This window comes from Hetaerina americana, unplaced genomic scaffold (assembly GCF_022747635.1).
Source record: "Hetaerina americana unplaced genomic scaffold, ioHetAmer1.1.p SCAF_25, whole genome shotgun sequence".
NCBI lineage: Eukaryota > Metazoa > Arthropoda > Insecta > Odonata > Calopterygidae > Hetaerina > Hetaerina americana.
In genome coordinates, this window is record NW_027286819.1 from 4483881 (window position 1) to 4506827 (window position 22947).

The window sequence follows — 22947 nt, forward strand, 5'->3', positions numbered from 1 at the left end:
CGCACGTCGAAGGCACGGTCAAGGGCTGCGGCGGGTTTCCGAGCTCGCTCCCCATTTCAACCGATAGATGGATAGAGGTCTTTATTTGGGCGAAATTGAGACCAATTCTTCCATTTAACCCACGAACCAAAGAAAAACGCCTCGCCGCAGCTTCCCTTCATCCCGGAAGTGTGATCAGCCGTCGAGTATTGAGGAGCGATTGGTGTCCGGGTGGATCGGCGGTGAATGACTACCCCGATACTCAATCAAAGATTCGGGTTTACGACAGAGGCACTGCGGCTGCTACATCCAAGGCTTCCAATATGAACGCAAACTCCATCTTGACTTCAATAGACGTCACTAATTCAACGGCTGCGACGGTCAATGGTTGACGACAGTCTCCCGTTCCACTCTTTCCGATGCTATCCTGAGAGCAGCTCCCCCCTCATCATCCATCTTTATTTGGCCACGAATTTGCATCCTCTTCTTGTCTTCCTCGCAGTTACTCCATCTCCCATTATGTGCCGTTCTGCTAAATGGATGTGCGGAGATTTAAATTTCGGTGTCGCAAATCAACTCGAATTTGCATTGCCTTTATTCTTAATTCGTTTTTACTGAATTGCAAGTACACTGCGAATTAATTAGCCATTCTGAAGCTATTATGTTCCAGATGGAAGACAACCAACTCATTGCTTCTGACATCACTTGAAATGTTGAGCGTAGAAAAAAATGATAATTTCAAAATCAGCTAGAGAGAATTAAAAGGAGACGACAGCCTCTAGCCTATTATCATGTTAAGCTTAATAAAATATGACACCCATTATTCTATAAAAAATGTGGCACGTGTAAAACATGTTAACGCAAAGAGCAAAACACTTAAGTTCACCAGCACCTTAAACGATCTAACTTTAGGAAATTGGGAGATATTGCTTGTCTTACCTGTTCTTTATCCTAGGAAAACTATTGCAAACTCCATTATCTATTCTACAAAATCTTATCAACAATTAGCTAAAGCTAAAATAAGTCCCTAGGTATCACTGTAGTTTTAATAGTTGATTCTTGTTCTTTATTTTACTCCGAAGTACATTTTTAAATAGCTAAGTATATTCTTGTAATAGTGTCCATGATATTATATTCAACTCTTTTGATGGAACTACCAGAGAATTATTTTGCCACGTTGATTATTGTTTGTCTGTACTTTTCTGTGGTGACATTAGCAGTGCAAATGTTGGTGTTACTTAAAAAATTGTTATTCCAAATTATTCGGTCGGCTAGTTAATATTTTATTAATCTTTTGTGAGTCTTGGTTGCGCTAAAATTCACGTTTAACTCATTAATCAACATGATTACATAATGTGCCCTCTTCAGCCATGCCTCTTTCCGATCATTGTCATGTCTTCGGTTCGAATTTTCATTTGTTGTTTAGGTTATTTAGCGTAACATTTGATTAACCTTGTCACATTCTGTATGGGGCGGTTATATATTTTTTTGCAAATTGCGCAACAATGGCCCACTGTATTGTAATTGTCGAGTTTAAATTTAGTCACCGCGTCCTTAAAAGTGGGAAACAGGGTTGTTTAATGAGCTGGTCCCATACGGCTTTCAGAACCCGATTTCATAACGGCAATTGCCTCAATGAACCGGGAAATGAAACATCAGCTCTACGTTACAGAAGATCATAGAGGTAAATGAATGGTATTGCCTTGTGTTGCTGGCATACGCCTCACACGTTGATTCTAACATTTTTAATATCTTAAGTAAGAGATTATTAGTATATAAATTATATGCTAGAACAATAATAAGAGATTTTTAATAGAATATATGAGTATTCATCAAAAATCCTTTGATTCCCCACATCCTCACCACTGGAGACCTCAAGACCCGGAGGGGATTAAAGGAATGCAAAACTTTAAAAATGAACTTAGTCGGGAGAAATCATTGAAAAGAAAATTTTTATCATTTGAATAAAGCCAGCGAGATCAGCATCGTTACATCGGTGCTTGATTATGTATATGTTGATAGGACTTAAAAATAAAATACTATAGATAACATTTTCTCTATTTGTTCTACCGTTCTATATAATTTGTTCTATTGTGCCGTTCAAATTATATTTTGCTCTCGTGAGTGCTTCTACATCATCGAAATATATATATATATACATATATATATATATATATATATATATATATATATATATATATATATATATATATATATATATATACATTCAAACACGAAATCCCGCCAAACGGCGAATAAATACTCATATATACAGAAACAGATATAAGGAAAAGGGATAGGAACACATATAAAGGACGAACACAATAGAGGTGGGGAAGGCGGAATCGAACGGATCACAATATATATATATATATATATATATATATATATATATATATATATATATATATATATATATATATATAAAACCATAAACACAGTAATCAACCCGAAGGTCGGTTTAGTAGGTGATGGTAGAGATCACCCAGTACTAAGCCCTACACGGCGTGTGAAATTCACACATCAGGGTAGGGGGGCCAGTTCCTTTCCCTGTGCCGATTATGGTTTACCAGGAAGATCTGGTACCCGAAGAATCACTTTAGCTTGGGTGGAGCTGCAGGTGACCAGAGTTATATATATATATATATATATATATATATATATATATACATATATATATATACATATATATATACATATATATAATTTATATATATATATATATCAAGATTGCATTAGCGAACGAAAACACAAAGACACAAAAAAGAAACACACATACTATATTCTGAATTTTCGGAGGCGCTGCCAGGAAGGAAGTGATATACAAAAATATATATACATATATATGATAAATATATATATATATATATATATATATATATATATATATATATATATATATATATATATATATATATATATATGATGTTAAAGCACTATAAAACGAGAGCAATATACAAATTATTCGGACGGCACAACAGAACGTGCTATCTTATTTTAGTGCTCAATTGTGTCGTCCAAATGTTATGTGTTAATATAGTTCAACAACTACATTGTGGATTTTACCGTGATACCGTCATTTAAACTCATCATTCCGTGTTATATGTCGAAATTGGCTGTTTATAAGAGAGGATCCCATCATTTCAAAGTCTAACGATAAAAAATACAGCAGCCATATTACTTAGCATCCTTTGCTAAGAAGCGATCGCCATATTTTGCCTCAATGCGAGCATAGTATTATTATTATTACAGCTGTGTCTTCATAATTACCATGTCTATGATAAGATATCGCGATGATTTTTTTCTCTTTGTCAAGATTTTTTATTACGACCCCCATCGCTTCCACCTGTTAAAATAAAAAGGAACATTCCTCACTGATATCGCATTTTCCGAGGAAAGATAGCGTTTTTACCACTCACGAATACATATTTCCGAAAGTACCAAGTGGCCAGCCCGGTATAAAAGTGAGCAAGTGTGCGGGAGAAGGTGCAGTTGAGGTCCCAAAACTGAGCAAGGTAAGTCGACTCCCGCTGTCATTCGATCGACGTAATTATCATTTGTCCTTGATATTGCGGTTGATGACTTCAAGAGTAGAGAATAGCTCAATGTTCTAAGTGTTAAATATCAGTACCTGCGTCGAAAGCCCTTAGAAACCTAGTTTTTGTGTTGAAAAGAGTGGAAAGCATCTTTTAAAGGGTTTCTCTTCAACAGGGTTACCAAACCTCATTTAATCAATTCTCCAAACTGAACTGACTCAGGGCACGAGGTTTTACTCTAGACAAATGTGTTAATCGAAATGATTGTAGTCAGATAAGTCCGCACCTTCTCCTAGTTTAAATTTACAAACTTTTTCCTGACTGAATTAGAAATTACGTTTTTCCTCATCTTATACCTGATTTTCGTTATTCTCTTCTGAGAAACCACATTTTCTTTCGTGTGTATTTTAATTATCCATAAATCTCTGATTTACCAAGGCATTCAAGTGTTGACAGGAAATTTATATCATAAAGGAGAGACTAATCTATTTTCTTATCTTATCTATTTTCAGATGAAGGTCACTATTCTCTTCCTCGCTATTCTCGGCTTGTCCAGCGCTTCATCGATCTTTCATGGTAATAATTAAGCTTATATTAAACTTTTAAAATGAGTTTGGTGACAAAAACTAGCTTATAAATAGAAATATTTAAAATTTTACTCAATACTAATAGTAAAAGTGGATAGTTTTGCCTGACCAATCTTGACCTACATTGAAGATCGACTTAGACTCTGATGCATTCTTGGGCGCAATTGTTGCGTCCAGGTTTTTCTTGGGAAATCAACTTTTGATGTTTGTAGTACCGTGAGAAATATCCTATGGTATTTTTAAACAAATTCACTTTTTAATATTAACTGAGCATTTATAAACTTGGTGAAATCATCCATGGTTTAATATACGTGGAAAATAAGTAACAAAGACAAACAAAAAGTTTACCTTGAATGGATGAGCGGATTACACCATTCCAAAACAATTAATAAATAATACTTTGGCCAACAGAACGGAGGCAGGAGGCAGTATCTCTCCAACAAGCGTCGACCCAAGACTTGGAGTCCCTCCTTCAGCAACTCATCGCTTTAATCCCATTCGACAAATGCCACGCCGTCGTGGACTGGTACGTGCAGAACGATGATGACGTGAAACAGGCCTACGCTTTCCTCCGCTCCGATGAATTCAGAGTCCTCACCGACAAGGTGCTGGCCATGCCGGAGTACCAGGACGTGAGTGCCGCATAGTGTCTTAAGGTTTCGGAAGGTTTTTTGCGATTTTTCACCGTTTACACTTTGTGCTTAACAGGCACAAAATCAAAATATGAACCAAGATTTGAAGGAAAGTTTTGACTTTTATATATTTTATTCGTTGCATTCGCGGAACACACTGAGCGAAAATTAGAGCTGACGAAATATATTTAAATTCACAAAGGAGAAGGAAATTCACATGCGCAATTAGAACTTTCGTTTCATCCAGAATGAACCATCCAGCACGATCTGAAATCGTTGTGGAGTCTGCATAAACAGCCAGGACCGAATGAATACCATTGATTGATTCATTTGATACCAGAATGAAAACGCATTCCAAAGTGGCATCGGATTAAAATGCACCTCATGATTGTTATTTAATGACTATAGATCGTTAAATTGAATTTTACCCGTCAACACTTGTACATGTCAGCCACCCTACCCTCTTACCAACTTTAGAGTATTAATTTTTATTCGCCAAGGTCTACACAGCTATAAATGAGCTTAAAACGAAAGAAAATTCATTTAGGTTAAAATTTTTTGAAAAACTTCTCGTTAATCCCTGTTAATTTACAAATGATGAATTGAATAGTTTAAAAGGAAGTGCTGTTCTTCGTCCCAAACAAACTTTTCATATTCTGATTAAATGATTGGCCTTAGCGTCCTAGGGCCCCTGTCTCCCTACCCTAAGGTTTAGCGATGACCTTAATCACGAGCAAAAGCGTACACGAACCAAGTCAGAATTAGTGAGTCCGTGATATGTCCACCGAATTTCACCAACGTTTCAAAGGCCTAAACAGCCTATATCAAAGTTTATTGTTCCTGGATACGTGATAATATAATGGTATTTTTAAATACCTCGATCCTCTAAATCTTACTAGCATCATATACATGAGCATAAATATATTAGGATTATGTATGACATTAATGATTTTAAGGCAATAATCATCTTTAGCCTTCTAAATGAAAAATGTTCTGTAAAATTTCACTCAAAGTTCCCATTTTTGCGATTCCTTAGACTAGCTGAGACAATTGGCAAACCGAAACGTTAGACTTAACTAATTGAAATGAATCCACCGCAGAAATCCAAATGAGGATTTTTCTGGAACAACGTAGTTAACCTTAAATGCAATTTCTGGCAAATAGACACTTGGGATTAATTTTTTACAGAAAGAAGAACTTGAAAGGTGTATTTATTGCCAAATACTATATTTATCCAGCAGATAAAATGTTTTAGGATATAGTAACCAATCAATGAAAAGACTTTCTATATCCGCTCACATAAATTTCAAAGGTTACGTGATCGATTATAACTAACGAGAAAAAATATCACAGAACACTGTTATTATTTAAATACGCTTAACGGTTACGACGGCAAATATAATTATAATATGTAATAAATGAACCAAAAAAGGTTTTTTTCTGTACGCAAAATGACGGTGAAACTTCAAGAATATTCATTGAAGATTTTTGGAAATACATCAGGGCCGTGGAGATATATCTGCGGAAAATATTGGTTTGATTAATTCCGAATTACTACTGCTCATTTTCCCATTGAGGATAATTTTTTGCGTGGAGGTTATGTTTACTGATGTGGAAACTCGATGATTCTCAAAACACCGCGTGATAACCTCTCTGAGCAGCGAAATTAATTAATTACAGATCTTAAAAGATACAATTACAAAATAAAGGAGTCCAGGGAATGCCATTGCTCTCGTGAATCCAGCAGAGTTCATATTTATCCTTCGACGGGAACCAACCCGAAGTTTGGTTTCGATAGTTGAGAATATAGGACAGTCCAGTGAAATTTGCACATTGACAAAGGTGTAAAAGAAGAGGGGAAGGCATTTCTTTTCTTTTTGCGGCCTATGCTTACCCAGGAAGAGCAATAGTACCCAATAAATCGCACAGATTTAGTGATTTTGGATTCAAATATCCGGGAATTTTTTTCGCAAGAATATGACACCAAACGTAACATATGCTAAAAGAGAAACATTTCTCTATAATTTCAGTCGTGCCTTGCACACCTTCAACAACGAGAGAGTCACGACCAAAGGGAGATGCTGAAATAGTTTTAAAGAGGTGAAAAAGAGTTGGCATTTAAGGTAATGCCAACGCCAAAATTCCGTTGCTTGGTGGTCAGGGAGAAGCTGGAAGGGGCGGGGGCAAAACGAGGAGGTGCTGATGGGAAGGGAATGCGTGGGGCAGGGCAGGGGGCAGGGCAGGGGGCAGGGCAGGGGGCAGGGCAGGGGGAAGGGCAGGGGGCAGGGTTTGCTGCTCACGCGATTGCACGAAGTTGGGGGAGGACATCTAAAAAGGAACTCGGTGGTCCTAGGAGTAATGGAAACTTTCGTGGAACGCATTGGTTTTACAGTAGATAGGCAAAATATGGGAAAATGAACTTTTGGGATAATTCTGGCAGAGAGCACGCCAGAGAAGTAAGTTGTGCAAACGGAAAGTGTTCTTTTTGTTCTTTCGTTGGATTTTGAGAGTGCTATTGGCACTTTTTCGTTCAGGAGGGATTCAAGGAAAATACGGCTTAAACGAGAAGATCAAAGACTGAAAACGAGCGAATTTAGGGAATCGGAGTATTACAAGCATGTTGGCCCAGAATAAAATAATGAGAGAAGATAGCTCAGTGTGTATGGGATGAAAACCGATGAAGTGAACGCATATATAATTTTGCCAAAGTAAAGGTTTTCGACGGTGCTGGTCGCAGAGAAAAAATATTTTCAAAGGAGCCTAATGTAAAGATAGCAATAACAGGTGATGGACCTATTTTCCATATTTGACCCTTTTATCTGACGGCAGAGATGATGTGAATGAATTGCGTGTAACAATGAAGCAAGTGAGCTTCGAAAGGATATTTGCGCTAGAGTCGTGTGGAATAGAGCGAATAAGTAATATCAGAGGAAGGAGAGACCTTTCAAGGGATATTGGTATGTGGAGTGAGATAAATGAAGAGGCCACAGTTACGTCTCCATTCAGGAGAGGGATTTTGGAGAATTTAGCTCCTCCAGGAAGAGATGTTTTTCATGCTGTACGGTGCGGTCTTAAATCAAGGGTTGGAGATTAAATCAACAAAATTGGAACTTCCTTCAGTTTCGGATCAGTGGGAACAAAATTGTCGATACCGATTGTTTGTTTGTGAAATTAAATGAATGTGGAAGTAAATGGTAAAGGATCAGATGGGGAGAAGGTTGAGATTTCTTCGACGAATTGACTTTCAGGGGACTACTCTCTTTGAGATAGTTTATAGTTCGTAGGGGAAAGTTTGGTTTTTCAACGGCGTGTGAAATTCATATTTCTGGGTAGAGGGGTCAGCTCCTTTCCCTCCTCTCTCTTTCTCTCTCTCTCTCTCTCTCTCTCTCTCTCTCTCTCTCTCTCTCTCTCTCTCTCTCTATATATATATATATATATATATATATATATATATATATATATATATATATATATAGAGAGAGAGAGAGAGAGAGATTTATTTATATTTTTCTATAGAGAGAGATTTATTTAGATTTATCTATATTTCTATATATATACATATAGAAATATATATTATAAATACAATAAACCTTGGGCCAAGCTAGAGATCTCCAGGGGCCTTTATGGGTGCCGAACCCGGGGCCTATGGTCAGTCGAACACTACCCCTGGACTACCAAGTATCTCATGTATATAAACATACAGAAGTATCCGATGACTGCTACCATGAAACCTCAGCTGGCGAGTGCAACAACTGTTGCTCCTAGTACGGCCACCGATGCCGTATAACTTACAGGTCGATGGGCAGGAGCCAAAAGAAAGGTAGACCAACCAGCGTCTGTCCCTCAGTGGGCTCCAAAAGCATCAGACCCGGGTAGGATGGCCATTTTGTCATGACGTCACATTTAAAACACTGCTGAGGGAAAACAACTTAATGAATCACCCCATTCTACAATGATGGAAATACATCCATGCATAAGTCCTGGCGACTACGGGATTCGGCTCACTGGGCGGTATGCCGTTCCCGTCAGCGGGAGAGACAAGACTTCTGCGATCGTAATCGGACAAATTCCTTGATTATAATTTATATTGAAATGTCTTCCTTTCTCTTCAACACATTTTATGAAATAACTCTAAGGAAATACTACCGACAACAATCAAAAAGTGGGCATGTCAATGATCGCCGACCATTCCCCCTTTTGTCGTGAAATGGATACGTGTTTCTATGGCAATTCATGCTGCGCTTTCCAAGATATTAAAATTTTACCATCTCATTAGTTGGGTAATAATCACGTTTGGTATAAGATGATAATTTTGCCGCCAATTTTGGAAAAATTAATTTTCTTCCATTATTTCCTCATAGTTCTTGAAATACCTGTATGATGCTGGACTTGACATTTACACCTACCAGAACATCATCCGCTCCATTTTCGGACTCCCTCCCATCGAACCTCCAATGATCGATTTAGCAAGGGACGAACCTTCGGAATCGGGCATCATCAAGATGGTCCTGGACGTCTTAAAGGTACTCCCGGTCGATGAGATCAAGAAATGGTTTTACAACACCTGCCTCCCTGACCCGGCTTACCAATCTCTGCTGGTCAAGCTCAACTCGCAGGAATTCAGAAACCTGGTCATCCGCGTCAAGCACACGCAGGAGTATCAGGACATGACGAACATCCTCAAGGACCAAGGAATCGACGTCGCGGCGATCGAGAAGGCAATTGCAGGCTTTTTCGGAGGGTCAAGGCGGTCCACCAGGAACATGGACGACCTCCTCCACCAGTTCGCCTCTTTCATTCCGTTCGATAAGTGCTTGGAAATAGTGCAGAAGTACATAGCCAGCGATCCGGACGTGAAGGAAGCATATGCCTTTCTCCTCTCTGACGAATTCAAACAGCTCACCGATAAGGTCATCGCCATGCCCGAGTACCAGAACGTAAGTGACATCCTCGGTACATACGTGTGTTTGTGTTTACATATAATATAGTACTTGACGGCAAGACAGAGCACAAAAAATATACGTATATTGACGCCCCCCGCCCCGCGCTACCCCCTCCTCCGATGTCTCTCAGCTCTACCTGAAGAAGGCCTAAGAGGCCAAAGGTTTACCAATATGCAATGTGAATGCCCTTTAATCTATTTTCCAAATGCATATTTTAGTGTTCTGTTGTGCGATTCAAGTTTTACGTTGTTCTCGTGAGTGCTTGAACACACACACACACGTGCGTGTATGTGTAAATATTTTTGTAGTAGAACGCTCTTCAGCGACGCTCAAATATATAATACTATTGTTACAGATTTTTTAAAACACAGAAACACTAAGAAAGGCCACTCAAATAAGCCGTTTTGACGGCACAGTCGTCATCATGAGACCAGGTCGTGTCGTCAAAACTAAATATGTGACGGTCCTTTGTGTTTCTATGCTTTAAAAATCCGAACACAACACTCTTGATGCTTGATGCTTTGATAAATGCTATAGTGTATCCATTTTAGAATCCATCTCTCACCCTCCACTCAAACTCAAAACGATTGAGCAGGCGTTTATCTGGCTCTTGGATTCCTAAAATGAACCAGACATTAATATTACACATTCAATACCCCAATCTTTACATATTTCCATCCCTCCTCCGCTCCCGACATCTCCGATATCATCCCCACACTTATTAAAATTCCCATCCCCTCGCAAACCTTTCCCAACCTTCCCCTTCCATCCAGCGTCTCCGACTCCTGTCATAACCTTTTTCTCAGTTCCTTCGCTACCATCCTTGATAAAGATGGCTTGCCCACTGAAAATAAGAGAACATGTGATTTCTTTTCTTTTGCTTCTAGGTTTTTGTTTGTGTTCACTTGTGCTAACTTTATAATTATTCACATCCGTGACACTTTCACATAATTTTTATGCATGTATGTATGTGTATATATATATATATATATATATACATATATATATATATATATATATACATATATATATATATATACATATATATATATATATATATAATTAGGTAATCTACCGGTTAAGGTAGGTTTTTGGAAGGACATCATTATGAATTAAATAATTTGTGACCCCTAGCAAAACACAACATCCTACTTTACATCACGTCCCTCTTCAGCTATGAGTACTTTCTTCCTCCCTTCATCCCGTCCAACATCCCTATCCTGTTCCTTCCCTTTCCTCGTTTGCCTAACATTCTCCCCTCTATTACAGTCTCCAACATCCCGCTGCCGGTCAATACCCCCTTCAGCCTACTTCCTCATTTGTTTTCTTCTCTGTCCATTTCACCTTCTCCATTCTTCTCCACACCCACATTTCAAAAGCCTCCAATCTACGTCTATCCTCCTGCTTCAATGACCACGTTTCCGCACCGTACATAGCTACGCTCCATATCAAAGTTTTTAATAGTCTTTTCTTAATATCCTTACTCAACGTCGCTGTCATCAACTCCGTCCTCCTTGTGAAAGCCTCTTTGCCTAGCGCAATTCTTCTCCTCACGTCCCTATTACTTTGACCGTGTGGGTCAAAAACACTACCGAGATACGTAACCTGTTCTCCCTGCACTAGTTTTCGTCCTCCTATATTAATGTTTAGCTTAGCCTTTTTCTTTCTAGAAAATCGCATAACCTTGGTTTTATTAATATTGATTCTCCTCCCATACCTGTCGCACTGAATTTCCAATTCACTCAGCAGTGCTTGCAGCCCCTTGGCTGACTGACAAACTAAAGCTTGGCCATAAGCAAATCTAACTGATTTTACGTATTCCCCGCCCACTTTCATTCCTACCTCCAGTTTTTCCCATGCCTCCTTAATCATTTCCTCTGCATACAGGTTGAACAGCAACGGTGATAATGGGCAACCCTGCCTTACACCTCTTCCTAACACTGCCCATCCGGACTCCCCGTTCCCCACCCGAACCTGAGCAGTCTGAGATATGTACAGGTTGTGGATTAGCCTCCTTTGCCTCCAATCCTATCCTATTTTATGCAATATACGCATTAGTTGTTCCCAATTAACTCTGTCAAACGCTTTTTCGAAATCTACGAAACAGGCAAATACCTCCTGGTTGTGTTCTATATTCCTCTCGATTAATTATCTCATTACTGCAATGGCATCACGCGTACCTCTCCCCTTCCTAAACCCAAACTGATCATCCCCTAAGTAATCATTTGCCCTACTCTCTATCCTTTTGTTTATGATCCTGAGAACAACTTTAGCTGCGTGAGATATCAAACTTATCGTCCTGTAGTCTTCACATGATGTAGCCTTTACCTTTTTCGGGAAAGGAACTAAAACTGATCTCACAAAGTCTTCATATATATATATATATATATATATATATATATATATATATATGATTTCTTCCTTTCTTGATTTTCTATGATTCGAATTGCCGAATAGGACATTACACAGTAACAAACAATAGAGAAACACAAAAAAAGATCACTCACACGTTATTTCTTGATAATTTCGACTGCTCAGCAGTCATTACTTCTATATCTTCCGATTAAGACGGAGTAATATTCCGTCGAAATTATCAAGAAATAACGTGTGAGTGATCTTTTTTTGTGTTTCTCTATTGTTTGTTACTGTGTAATGTACTATATATATGTATATACATAATAATGGGCTGACACAATGTAACACAAATAGAAAAGAATAGCAACATTTAAAACGGCACTCACACGGTAAATTGTTCGAGCTTTCGGCCCTCTCAGAGGCCTTCTTCAAGCGAGACTGAAAATATCATATACAGGTATATATATATATATATATATATATATATATATATATATATATATATCAAATATATATATATATATATCAAATATATATATATATATCAAATATATATATATATAAAATATATATATATATATAATTATATGCGGGTCGCTGTAGTCCAGGGGGTAGATCGTTGGACTGCTGACCGGAGGGTCCTGGGTTCGATTCCCGGGCGAGGCACCCTGGCATCCTGCAGCTCTACCGAAGCTAAGGTGGTTTTTCGGGTATCAGATATTCCTGGGAAACCATAACCGGCACATATATATATATATATATATATATATATATATATATATATATATATATATGTGTGTGTGTGTGTGTGTGTGTGTGTGTGTGTGTGTGTGTGTGTGTGTGTGTGTGTGTGTGTGTGTGTGTGTGTGTATGCACATATATATAATAGTAATCAACCCGAAGGTCGGTTTAGTAGGTGATGGTAGAGATCACCCAGTACTAAGCCCTATACGGCGTGTGAAATTCACACATCAGGGTAGGGGGACCAGTTCCTTTCCCTGTGCCGGTTATGGTTTCCTAGGAAGATCTGGTACCCGAGAAATCACTTTAGCTTGGGTTGAGCTGCAGGTGCCCAGGGTGCCTCGCCCGGGAATCTAACCCGTGACCCTCCGGTCAGCAGCATGTAATGTTTTTTAACCATCTATACAGGTGATACATCAGATGGACTATCTATTACTAATCATTTGTCAAAAATAATTTTATTTATATCACTATCTCATAACCATGAAATCTCAAGTAAATTTTTAAAATTTATGCTAAGAGAAATACATTTTTAAATTCATTAAAAGTCAACAAAAAACCCAAATAACGGTGGCGAATTTCATTGTAATGTGCTATGCAATGCACTCCTTTTTTTACTCTCCCAATTTTAGCGAAAACAATGAAGGATAAACGCCGGCCTTGAAGACACAATCCAAGCCCACAAACACGCCAAAACAAAAGCATGCGTTTGTGTCCCTTACGGAAATAAGAACACTGTTTGTAATTTTTGCGCTATTTTTAAGCTTATTTCTGGATTTGCAGGTCATGCACTGCTTTGAGCTTGGCCTACTGGTACGAGACACTTGGTTTCTTTCATCGCTTGATCCCTTGATTTCTCTAAAGAACGGAGCAAACGTTTTGAAGGCTGAAGGGAAATATGAAATTATTTTCCGTAACATGAGAGTGTGCCGCAATTAATATTTACAGAGAACTTAGATAATATTGCCATTTTAGAAATAAATACTTCCTCATCTGAGACATTGTTTGCCCTGATTGTCATAGTCATTGTACTTAGTTCACTCTCAAATTAATAAAATTCTTGGTACTCTAACATCTCGAAATTTCCAATGCAAAGAACTACAGTCGCGAGATTTGAAAGGTAAATTACAAAACTATGTGAATTTGCTAAACGGTAGTACTTGCAAAGTGCTGAAAGCGGGATCTTCAGCGAAGTTAAACAATAAAAAAACTATAAAGATCATATCACAGCTATGATATTATCAAGGTGAAACTCCTTATTTTAATGGCATTGGCATACAGTAATTAGCTGTGTTGGTCTCTAATGATTGAAGTTTCTCAATATTTTCACTTGTTTTAAATTAATCCAGTTCCTGAAGTACTTGTACGACGCCGGTCTCGACATCTACACATACCAGAACATTATCCGAGAGATCTTCGGCTTGCCACCCATTCAACCCCCGAGGAAGCTCCACGGCCGCTCCCTCGCCAGGGAGTCTGGGATCATTAAGATGGTCCTTGACATCGTCGCCGTCCTCCCAATCGACGATATAAGGAATTGGTTCCAGAATGTGTGCCTCCCGGATCCCTCCTTCCAGAATCTCTTGCAAAAGATATCCTCTCCGGAATTCCAGCAACTTGTCCAAGACGTGGTCAACCTGCCCGAGTACAAGGAGCTGACCGACGTGCTCAGATCTCAAGGCATTGACGTGGACGCCATCGAAAAGGCCATCAGTGACTACTTCAACAATCACAGGTCTCTTAGGAATCCCAGGAGCCTCCAGTCCCTCCTCCAGCAATTCCTCGCTTTTATCCCGAAGGACAAACTTCTGTACATCCTCCTAAACTACATACAAACCGACCCAGACGTCCAGGCCGTTTTCCAGTACTTGCAGGGCGAGTCCTTCAGGAATTTGGTGGTCAATCTAGAGGGTGTTCAGGATCTTTATGATGTAAGTACCAATTGCGGTAGCTTGGCATTCGACAGAATTTAAAACCGCTGATTTACATTTGAAAACGTAGCTTACTGAATAAGACCTAGGCAGAAGATATTTGGCATACTAATAGCTTTTACGCAAAACGCGAAAGAGACGTAATGCTGGACTTTACACCCCCCGGGAAAGGAAAATGTTGTTCCATTACCTAGGAAAACGCAACACTATAACCCAATATCCCATACAGTTTATGCAGTTCAATGATGTTGGATCACTGGCATGTTCAATTGATAACGCAAGCATACATCATTTTACCAGTTAAATTCTAAATATTTAAATTTTTCTGATGGAGTTTTGTTCAGGAATTACTAGTTATAGAATAGCTCTTAGCAAGAATTACACATAGTGCTCGGAGGTAGTAACCTCACGAAATAAGACTAAATAGCTGGCAAAAATATGGCTCAAGCATAGGTCTACCTCTCCTTAGGAACCTTTAGTACCCTTTTAAAAATTTAAGCCCAAGTACGGCGTGAAAGAAATGGAAAGAAAAGCTAAGAATAAAATACACCATTTCTTCTTTTTTCATTTCAAAATCATTCATCTTAATGACAACTTCGTATTATACGTCATTCCGCGGAGCGTCTTGACGTCGTGTCCTTCGAAGAACGTGGAGATTGGTAACAGAAATGCTTTAAAGGTGCCCATGCAATTATGGATACGAAGTCTAACGAAGACCTAAAAGTAAATCAACCTGCTAAATAACATAGGCTGAGAGTTGAAAAAATAAGATACATTTATCTATTACTAAATCTATTGTTGTTGTCTTGTTTAAGATTAAGACTTCCTTAATTTATTTTTATCGTCTCATATTTGAGGACGAAGGGGTACATCTTTTATGCCCATGAATCAAAGCGCACAAACCAAATGATTGCTTTATTCCGTCGCAAATTCGCATGCGGTCAATTCTGAAATGCACCCTCTGTCGACGCAAACGAATTCCATTGGATGCAGTTGCTCCCAGTTGACCCGTGTCGTCCCGAGTGGCTGATCGGTGACATTGTATGGAGGACATTATTTAATCGCTCCCAGGGTATCCGATAAATAATGTTTGACTCCGTGTTGCAATTCGTCCGCAGTTCCTCGACTGGCTGGTCACCAAGAACATCGACGCATACACCTACATCAACGCCATCCTAGGTCTCTTGGGCATCCCAGAGATCCACCCCTCGGGTATGCCGAGGTTCAGGAAGCCCGAGCTCAGGTCGGGCCTGACCAACATGATCAACGAAATCATCGCCGCTCTGCCCGTGGACCAGATCGCCGACTGGTTCACCACCACCTGCGAGCCAGACCCCGAGTTCCAGGACCTCCTCGCCCACCTCCGAAGCGACTCCTTCAAAGTGGTCGTGAACGCCGTCGTCACTGACCCCGCCTTCCCCGAGATGGTCAGTGGACTCCAGAGGCTGGACATACCCACCGACGAGGTCGCCGACTTCCTCCACAACTACTTCGGCTGGTGAATCGAGATGATGACTCCTCTCAAATGTGATATTCCCGAGGGACGACTCATATTTGTAAGGAATAAAGCCGTCGAATAAAAAAATGCGACGCTAAAAGGCATTCGTTACTCTCTCGGCGAGCTAAAAGATGAAATCATACCTCCCGATGCACCCTAATACCCCTCCTTGAAAGAAGATTAATATCTTACCAACCACCTATCTCACTCACACATCAGAACAAAAACACTAGCATCAAATATTCTCTCAGTGGATCATGGCGTATTGACCGTGTCACAGTACTCGAAATATTTGCTTCCAGATGCAACCAAAATAGAAAACACGTGTAAAATCAGCATATCATTATTTGTATCAATTCATAATTACTTCTTACTAATCACGTTAGTGCAAGCTTTGTCCATTATAAATATATCTAAAATTTAGATCACATGCAGCATATAACATGGATATTTTTCAAGGGATGTCATGTCAGAGAGTATGATGTAATTCCTGAAATACTTGTGGCGGAAGCCAATACAAAAATGAACATCAATTTTTAGACCGTCATGAAAAGCATAGTCACACTGATCAACCCGAAGGTCGGTTTGGTCGGTGACGGTAGAGTTCACCCAGTACTAAGCCCTACACGGCGTGTGAAAATTCACACATCAGGGTAGGGGGGCCAGTTCCTTTCTCTGTGCCGGTTATGGTTTCCCAAGAAGATCTGGTACCCGAAAAATCACATAGCTCGAGTGAAGCGGAGGGTGCATAGAGAGGCGTGCCCGGGAATCGAACCTGGGCCCCTCCGGTCAGCCGTCCAATATATATAAGTAAATCTGTTGATAGCAAAATGAGACACCTGAATAAACAGAAGGATCGGATGACAAACAATCTTCTTGAAATGATAACAAATAGGGAAAAGAGGTTTAGATAATGGAAAACTCTTCTTCTAGAATATATGGAATGAACCATCGGAAATATAGGAACTATGCCAACAGTGAAATAAGGAAAGCTATAAATGGAGTTTACACAGATGATTTATAAAATGCATGGAAACAAGAGTAGCATGAGAAAAATATGGAGTACTTTAACAGGGAGAAACATCAAATTCAGTACAGATACAGTACCTGATGAGATATTTTGGTTATATAAACTCTGTTAAAGAGATCGCTTCCAGATTCTCAAATTATTTCACCAAAGGAGAATAACTTCCCTGAAAGATAATTGTCAAACTCCACTGAGTTCGGTAAATACAGAGCCAAGTAAATAGCATTAAACTAATCAGCAGAGGATGATATTAATAAGATTATTAACAAAACGGATAAGTGATTAGAATAATGGTCCCGAAAAGGAGCCAAAATATTATACCAGTATCACAGGATATTTTAAATCATTCTATACGCAATGCAACATTCCCTAATGGTATATTAAAGTTGTCAGAAGACCTATTTACAAAGAAGGATCTCATGAAGACTTAAATAATTGTCGCCCAATATCAATACTACCTGCCATTTCAAAAATCATGGAAAGGTTTATGGCAGACAAAGTGCTGAATTTGCTGGATAGGTATGAAATAATATCAAAATTTAAAATAGGTTTTTTAAAGAAATAAAGGAACACCAAATGACATTGAGCTAGTTATGAACAGTATCAGAGATAGAATGGATAGGAAGATTAGCATGATCATAACATTCAAAGAACTTAAAAAAGCTTTTGACCCTGCCGATACCAATATATGTATTACCCGTATTTTTTTTAAATTTGCTTCACAGGGGTTTGCGGGCCCACCCACCTTTGGTTTTCTAATTATTTAAAAGATGTAAAGTTAGTCACTAAAATAAATAATGTGTGTAATGAAGAAGATGAGAGTTAGGTGTGCCACAATGTGGTATTCTCGGCCCTTTACAATTTATAATACGTATAAATGATATCCAAGTGCTGTTATTTCTGCGAGGTGATATTGTATCTGTTGATGCAGCACTCATATCGAAGCATAGGGAACTGAAAGCAGCCATTCAGGGCATGAAACTCGATTGAAATAATACCAGTAAATGGGTACATGATAATAATCCCGTTATCAATGAGAAAAAATCCAAAGCCATGTTTGTGAAAAACGGAACCTCTGACATCGTTCGTAGATATTCAATTACAGATTCAGTCACAATACTGCCTACATTATCCCACCAATAAATTTAATTGCGCCATTTTGGAACAACTAAGTAATTAAAATTACTTGGAGAAAATCATTAATCAAAACATTAACTTTGGCGAACATATTTCAAAAATGAATAACAAATCAAATTGCATCGTTCATCAAGTTCACTTTATTACTAGTTCTGTAAGTTTGAATGCCATCGAGAGTACTTTGGGTTGAGAGTTTTTTTAAGGTATGGTATAACCGTCTGGGGATCCACTGGTTCTGCAAAAAATAACTAACTAAAAAATTATCGGGAAAAAATCTCAGGGAAAGTATCTGAGTAAAGATTAAAAAGTACAAATATTCTAGATGGAGGAAATATCTTTCAAAAATTAGGACTTCCGCCTGTAGAGACAGGATGTATAGACATGCCATCATAATAGGAAACTATTTTCATGACAAATATAAAATACCTGATTTAAGTAAAAAGGAATTACCATAAAGGTAAACAATACTAGGTATATGACAACAACAAAATTTCATGCAAATCAAGGTAGAAGAAAATTGGAGGTTACAGTACCTATAATTTTCAATGAAACACCTAAAGATTTAAGAATGTTGCAGTCAACAAATGCTGTGAAAGGGAGAATAAAAGACTGGCTATCACAACGGAATGGATTGGGGCTTGGAACAAAATGTGACAGTGTCTACGTGTGAGGCTTTATAATTGCATATGGTTAAAACTTATAATGCTATTGGATATGAAAAAAATATAATAAATAGAATCAAAAGCGAAAAAATATTGGAATGGAATATCTAAAGGTAGGATGACGCCGATGCGTTGAAACTAGTCGTACCTAATTACAAACATTTCATAGAAAAATACATTGTCCTTTTTTACTTCAGTGATAATTGATTTCCATAAAGTTAAGTTTGAAAACATCGAACATAATAGGAATTTCTAAAAGCTGACGACGAGCAGTTCGTTTAGCAACGCTTAAAAAAAACATTCTGCATTTCCCAAAGGGTGAGTAGTAATGCTTTTCGGTTAATGCCATGCAATAAGTGTAGTAGAAGATCTGATTGTGGTATTAATAAAAACCTTTTCCGTAAAAAATATGAATTATTTTCATGGTGCGAATGACCTGGCCCCATGGACAAACCACCTCAATTAATGCCGAGGCCATGGCTCTCGTGAAAGGTTGATTTGGAGATGTTATCGACGATTCGCCAAGGCATTCGAGGAGGTTCCATCGCCCTTGGCATGAGGCGACGAACGCTTACCCTTCAGCGACTCTTGGCGACGGCGGAAAGTTGTCGGCCGTTGGAATGAACCCGGGCACGAGCAATGCGCGTAGGGTTCGGCTGGACGTGTCCCAACGCAAGTGCTTCAGCTCGAGGTTCTCGCTGAGTAAAAGGGGCGCCCAGCAATATAAATTAATAGGCAAAGGAATAAAAAAAGAGGGTAAAAAATGTGAAAAACAAAATCATAGCGAAGCCTGTCCTTAATATCAAATACTGTTGTTCCTTCCTTCTGACTGATTTTTGTAAGTTTATTACTATGCCTGATTAAAATGCTTCCCATGGAAAATATCGCAATTGTCAATAACTATGAAGCTTTCATTGAGTGACAAAATCTTCGAAGAAAGATAATGGCTTCCACTGGAAACTGGATCGTGGACCTGGACGAGGAAATCACGAGAGTATCGTAAGGGAAAAGCATATAACTATTACTACTGATACTACTTGTTCCTACGTCTGACTTCCTCTCTTCAAGTTAATGTCAATCCTGATTCGAATGCCTATATTTAAAACAAAGTCGTCCAAATTGGACTGTAATGAATAATGGAGTAACAATTGATGGGTGGAATATTCATTGTTTGCGAGCATAATAATGGGAAACATTCTTTGAAATTGGGTGCCTCATGGATATTAGGATAACTTAGATGATTCTGTGAAGTATTTATTTTCATTTTCCCCAATGAGATGAAGAGAATGCAACGAAATGCCGCCACTCGCTGGAGCTCATGCGGGAACAAGCGACGTTTCGGAAGGTGGGTCTGTAGGGATCCTGCGCTCATTTCAGGAGCTGCAGTCAAGACAGGTCGAAGCGGAGTTGAAGGTCACAATAAAATTAGCTCTCTGCAGGTGCTTTCAGGGTGTTGACCGAGGGAGGTTCGTTTGGAGTCGCGTTGCGGATTAGAATCGAAGATTGTGGGGATTTTGCGGAGTGAATGGAGCAGACATTGTGGATCCGAGGCCCGTCCCCTCATCGCGTTGAGTGCTCCTCGATCGCTCGTGGGTTCACTATACTTCCGAGACATCGAATTTAGTATCGCGAGGGTCACATGAACACGTTTCGAGGGTTTAGAAAAGTTGGTAGGAAAGAGCGCCGATTCTGGAAAATAAAAGTAGGATCAAGCCCTTTTTGCCACTTCAGATCAGACTTTGACTCTCAGATCCCCATTACAATAAAACCAACAAACACCAGCGAAAAATGAGATGAATTACTCACGCAGAAACAATAAAACTTGTGCCTTGAAAATCAGTCCGGTGAGTTAATATAGAACAAGTGTCACTGTTACCAATGAATCTTCAAAGCGAATTAACTTTGTGAAAATATTCCAGAAAATATTTTTTTTATAATGACGGATAAAAGAAAAATTATAATTTTCCATTGCCGTAACATAAGAAACCAATCATGGGATATTTAACATATCCATGATTGGCTAGTGCAAAGGCGGAGATATTAGTAGAAGCGGAGGGCTGGCTCAAGCAGGGCATGGTGAACAGCGAGGTTATTACAGACGACTTCACAATCGGCAGAATGAACAGGCCTAGTAGATTGAGTGGGAGGGCTTTGATTGCTTTTTGCTTACAACTCCAACGTAATGAATGCGACGAAAGAGATATAGAAAGTGTTTGGTGCAATATAAAGGCTGCAATGACAGAATCCTGTTCGTGCGCTCATTTCACAGCCTCCCAGATTCTAATGCAGATTATAGCACATAGGTACGACGACCAAATATCCCCACTCGGCAGCAAAAATAGCAACAGCATACAATACTGTCGATTGATTGGGACTCGTACAGCGCAGGAAAATCTACCAAACACCAAGATTCTCGTGAAAAACATCGAGATTCGTGTGAAGAAGAACTCCATATATACGCAAATCACTATTGAGGACAAATTTCTATATCATTCACCAAGGGATTGCATATTACCTGATATCTTTGCGACGCCTACCCCCGAGATTATCATATGTTAACATTGAATTAATCGACGGAATAAGCGAGCAAAAAAGCAATTCTTGTAAAAATGGACACTTGAGTGAATGTAAAGAAGAGAGCCATCGATAGAGAGAGCACTTGGAAGTATTTCTTAAATACGATTCGCGAAAGAATGAAGACTTGCGTTCCTTTCCAAATAAATGCAACGGCAAGAATCCTACTTGGTACAACGGTGAAGTCAGAGTGACAAACCAAAGAAGGTGGCAATCATGTTTTTAAAACAGTTTGAAAAGTATTGACGAAATTTTTATGAAGAAATTAAACAGCAACTAAAAGAATTCCTTGGTAAAACACCAAATTATCACGCGCAAATATCTAGATGCCTTCAAAACTGAAATGCTAAGCGAATAGCTAGAGGAAAATAAGGTCCAATGTCCAAGAGAAAAAGAGAGCATAAGTCCAACTTTGCATTGTTGTGAAACTTGTGAAAGAGGCAAATATTTTAAAGTTTAAAGTTTTTTCAGAGCGTCTCTAATAAAGATACAAACGCACCGAACGAGACTGCACACACACCCGGGGAACCTATGAAAACCTTTTACTGACCTGGAAAGAAAGAGAGAACATCATCTCCATGCTATCAAAGCAAAGGAGCACCTGGTCTGGAAGAAATACCTTCTAGAATAATGAAGGAATTAGCTGAAGACAGTGCCCCGTTTTCAGAATGTGTTTTTCTGAAATTGATAGAAGAAGGCTGAATACCTCGCGACTGGAAGCTAGCCCATGTAACTCCCATCCATAAAAGCGGCAATTAACATAGACCAACCAATTAGCGACCCATTTCTTTAACATCGTTCTCATGTAAAATATTAGAACATGTCGTGGACAGTAAGATTATAAGATTCCTCGATAGTAGGAAGAGAAAAGGTCAGTTTTTCATGTGTTGACCTGGGAATGGACAAGTCTTTAGGAAATAAATTGAACAACACGCATATTTATGCATATTTACACGAGATACTCCATTTCACAATCACATGAAAATATCACAGGGAACACGCAAAAAGCGTCATCAAAATGGCGGGCTGAGTAAACTGCATCAATCCCTGGGGCTTGCCTAGAAGTAATTCATGGCGTTCAAATCTCCGTATGATGCAATCATTTTCCTTTGCGTTTTATCCTGAAACCCTGAAGGGAAATACAAAAAGCTCGGCCATGATCCAAGATGGCCAGCTGGGATGAATGGCGGGTCGAATGGGTGCCAAGTTCAGTCTCGTTCTTCCCGAAGATGGGAGGGTTTTACTGGGAGATGTTTTGTGAGTCCATTTTTCTAAAATGCTACAATTTGAGATTGTTTGAACGCCGAAGAAGATCAAGAGAGTATACTCGTGTTTCCTAATTGAG

The 22947-nt window shown here is 39.0% G+C and overlaps 1 protein-coding gene across 1 annotated transcript; it reads left to right on the forward strand.

The window, feature by feature from the left end:
• Positions 1-1614: 1614 nt before the first annotated feature.
• Positions 1615-14597, forward strand: LOC139689572 (uncharacterized). The gene is made up of 5 exons (XM_071586735.1): positions 1615-1663; positions 4514-4734; positions 9096-9671; positions 14123-14508; positions 14573-14597. The coding sequence occupies exons 1-5, from the start codon at positions 1615-1617 to the stop codon at positions 14595-14597; spliced, it is 1257 nt and encodes a 418-aa protein (XP_071442836.1).
• The last annotated feature ends 8350 nt before the right edge of the window (positions 14598-22947 follow it).

Excerpts from the sequence above, each read along its gene's own strand:
- LOC139689572 (XM_071586735.1), top strand. The coding sequence starts at position 1,615 with ATGAACCGGGAAATGAAACATCAGCTCTACGTTACAGAAGATCATAGA. Across the intron at positions 1,664-4,513 it reads CGTTACAGAAGATCATAGAG|AACGGAGGCAGGAGGCAGTA; the intron begins GTAAATGAATGG and ends TTTGGCCAACAG. Across the intron at positions 4,735-9,095 it reads CCATGCCGGAGTACCAGGAC|TTCTTGAAATACCTGTATGA; the intron begins GTGAGTGCCGCA and ends ATTTCCTCATAG.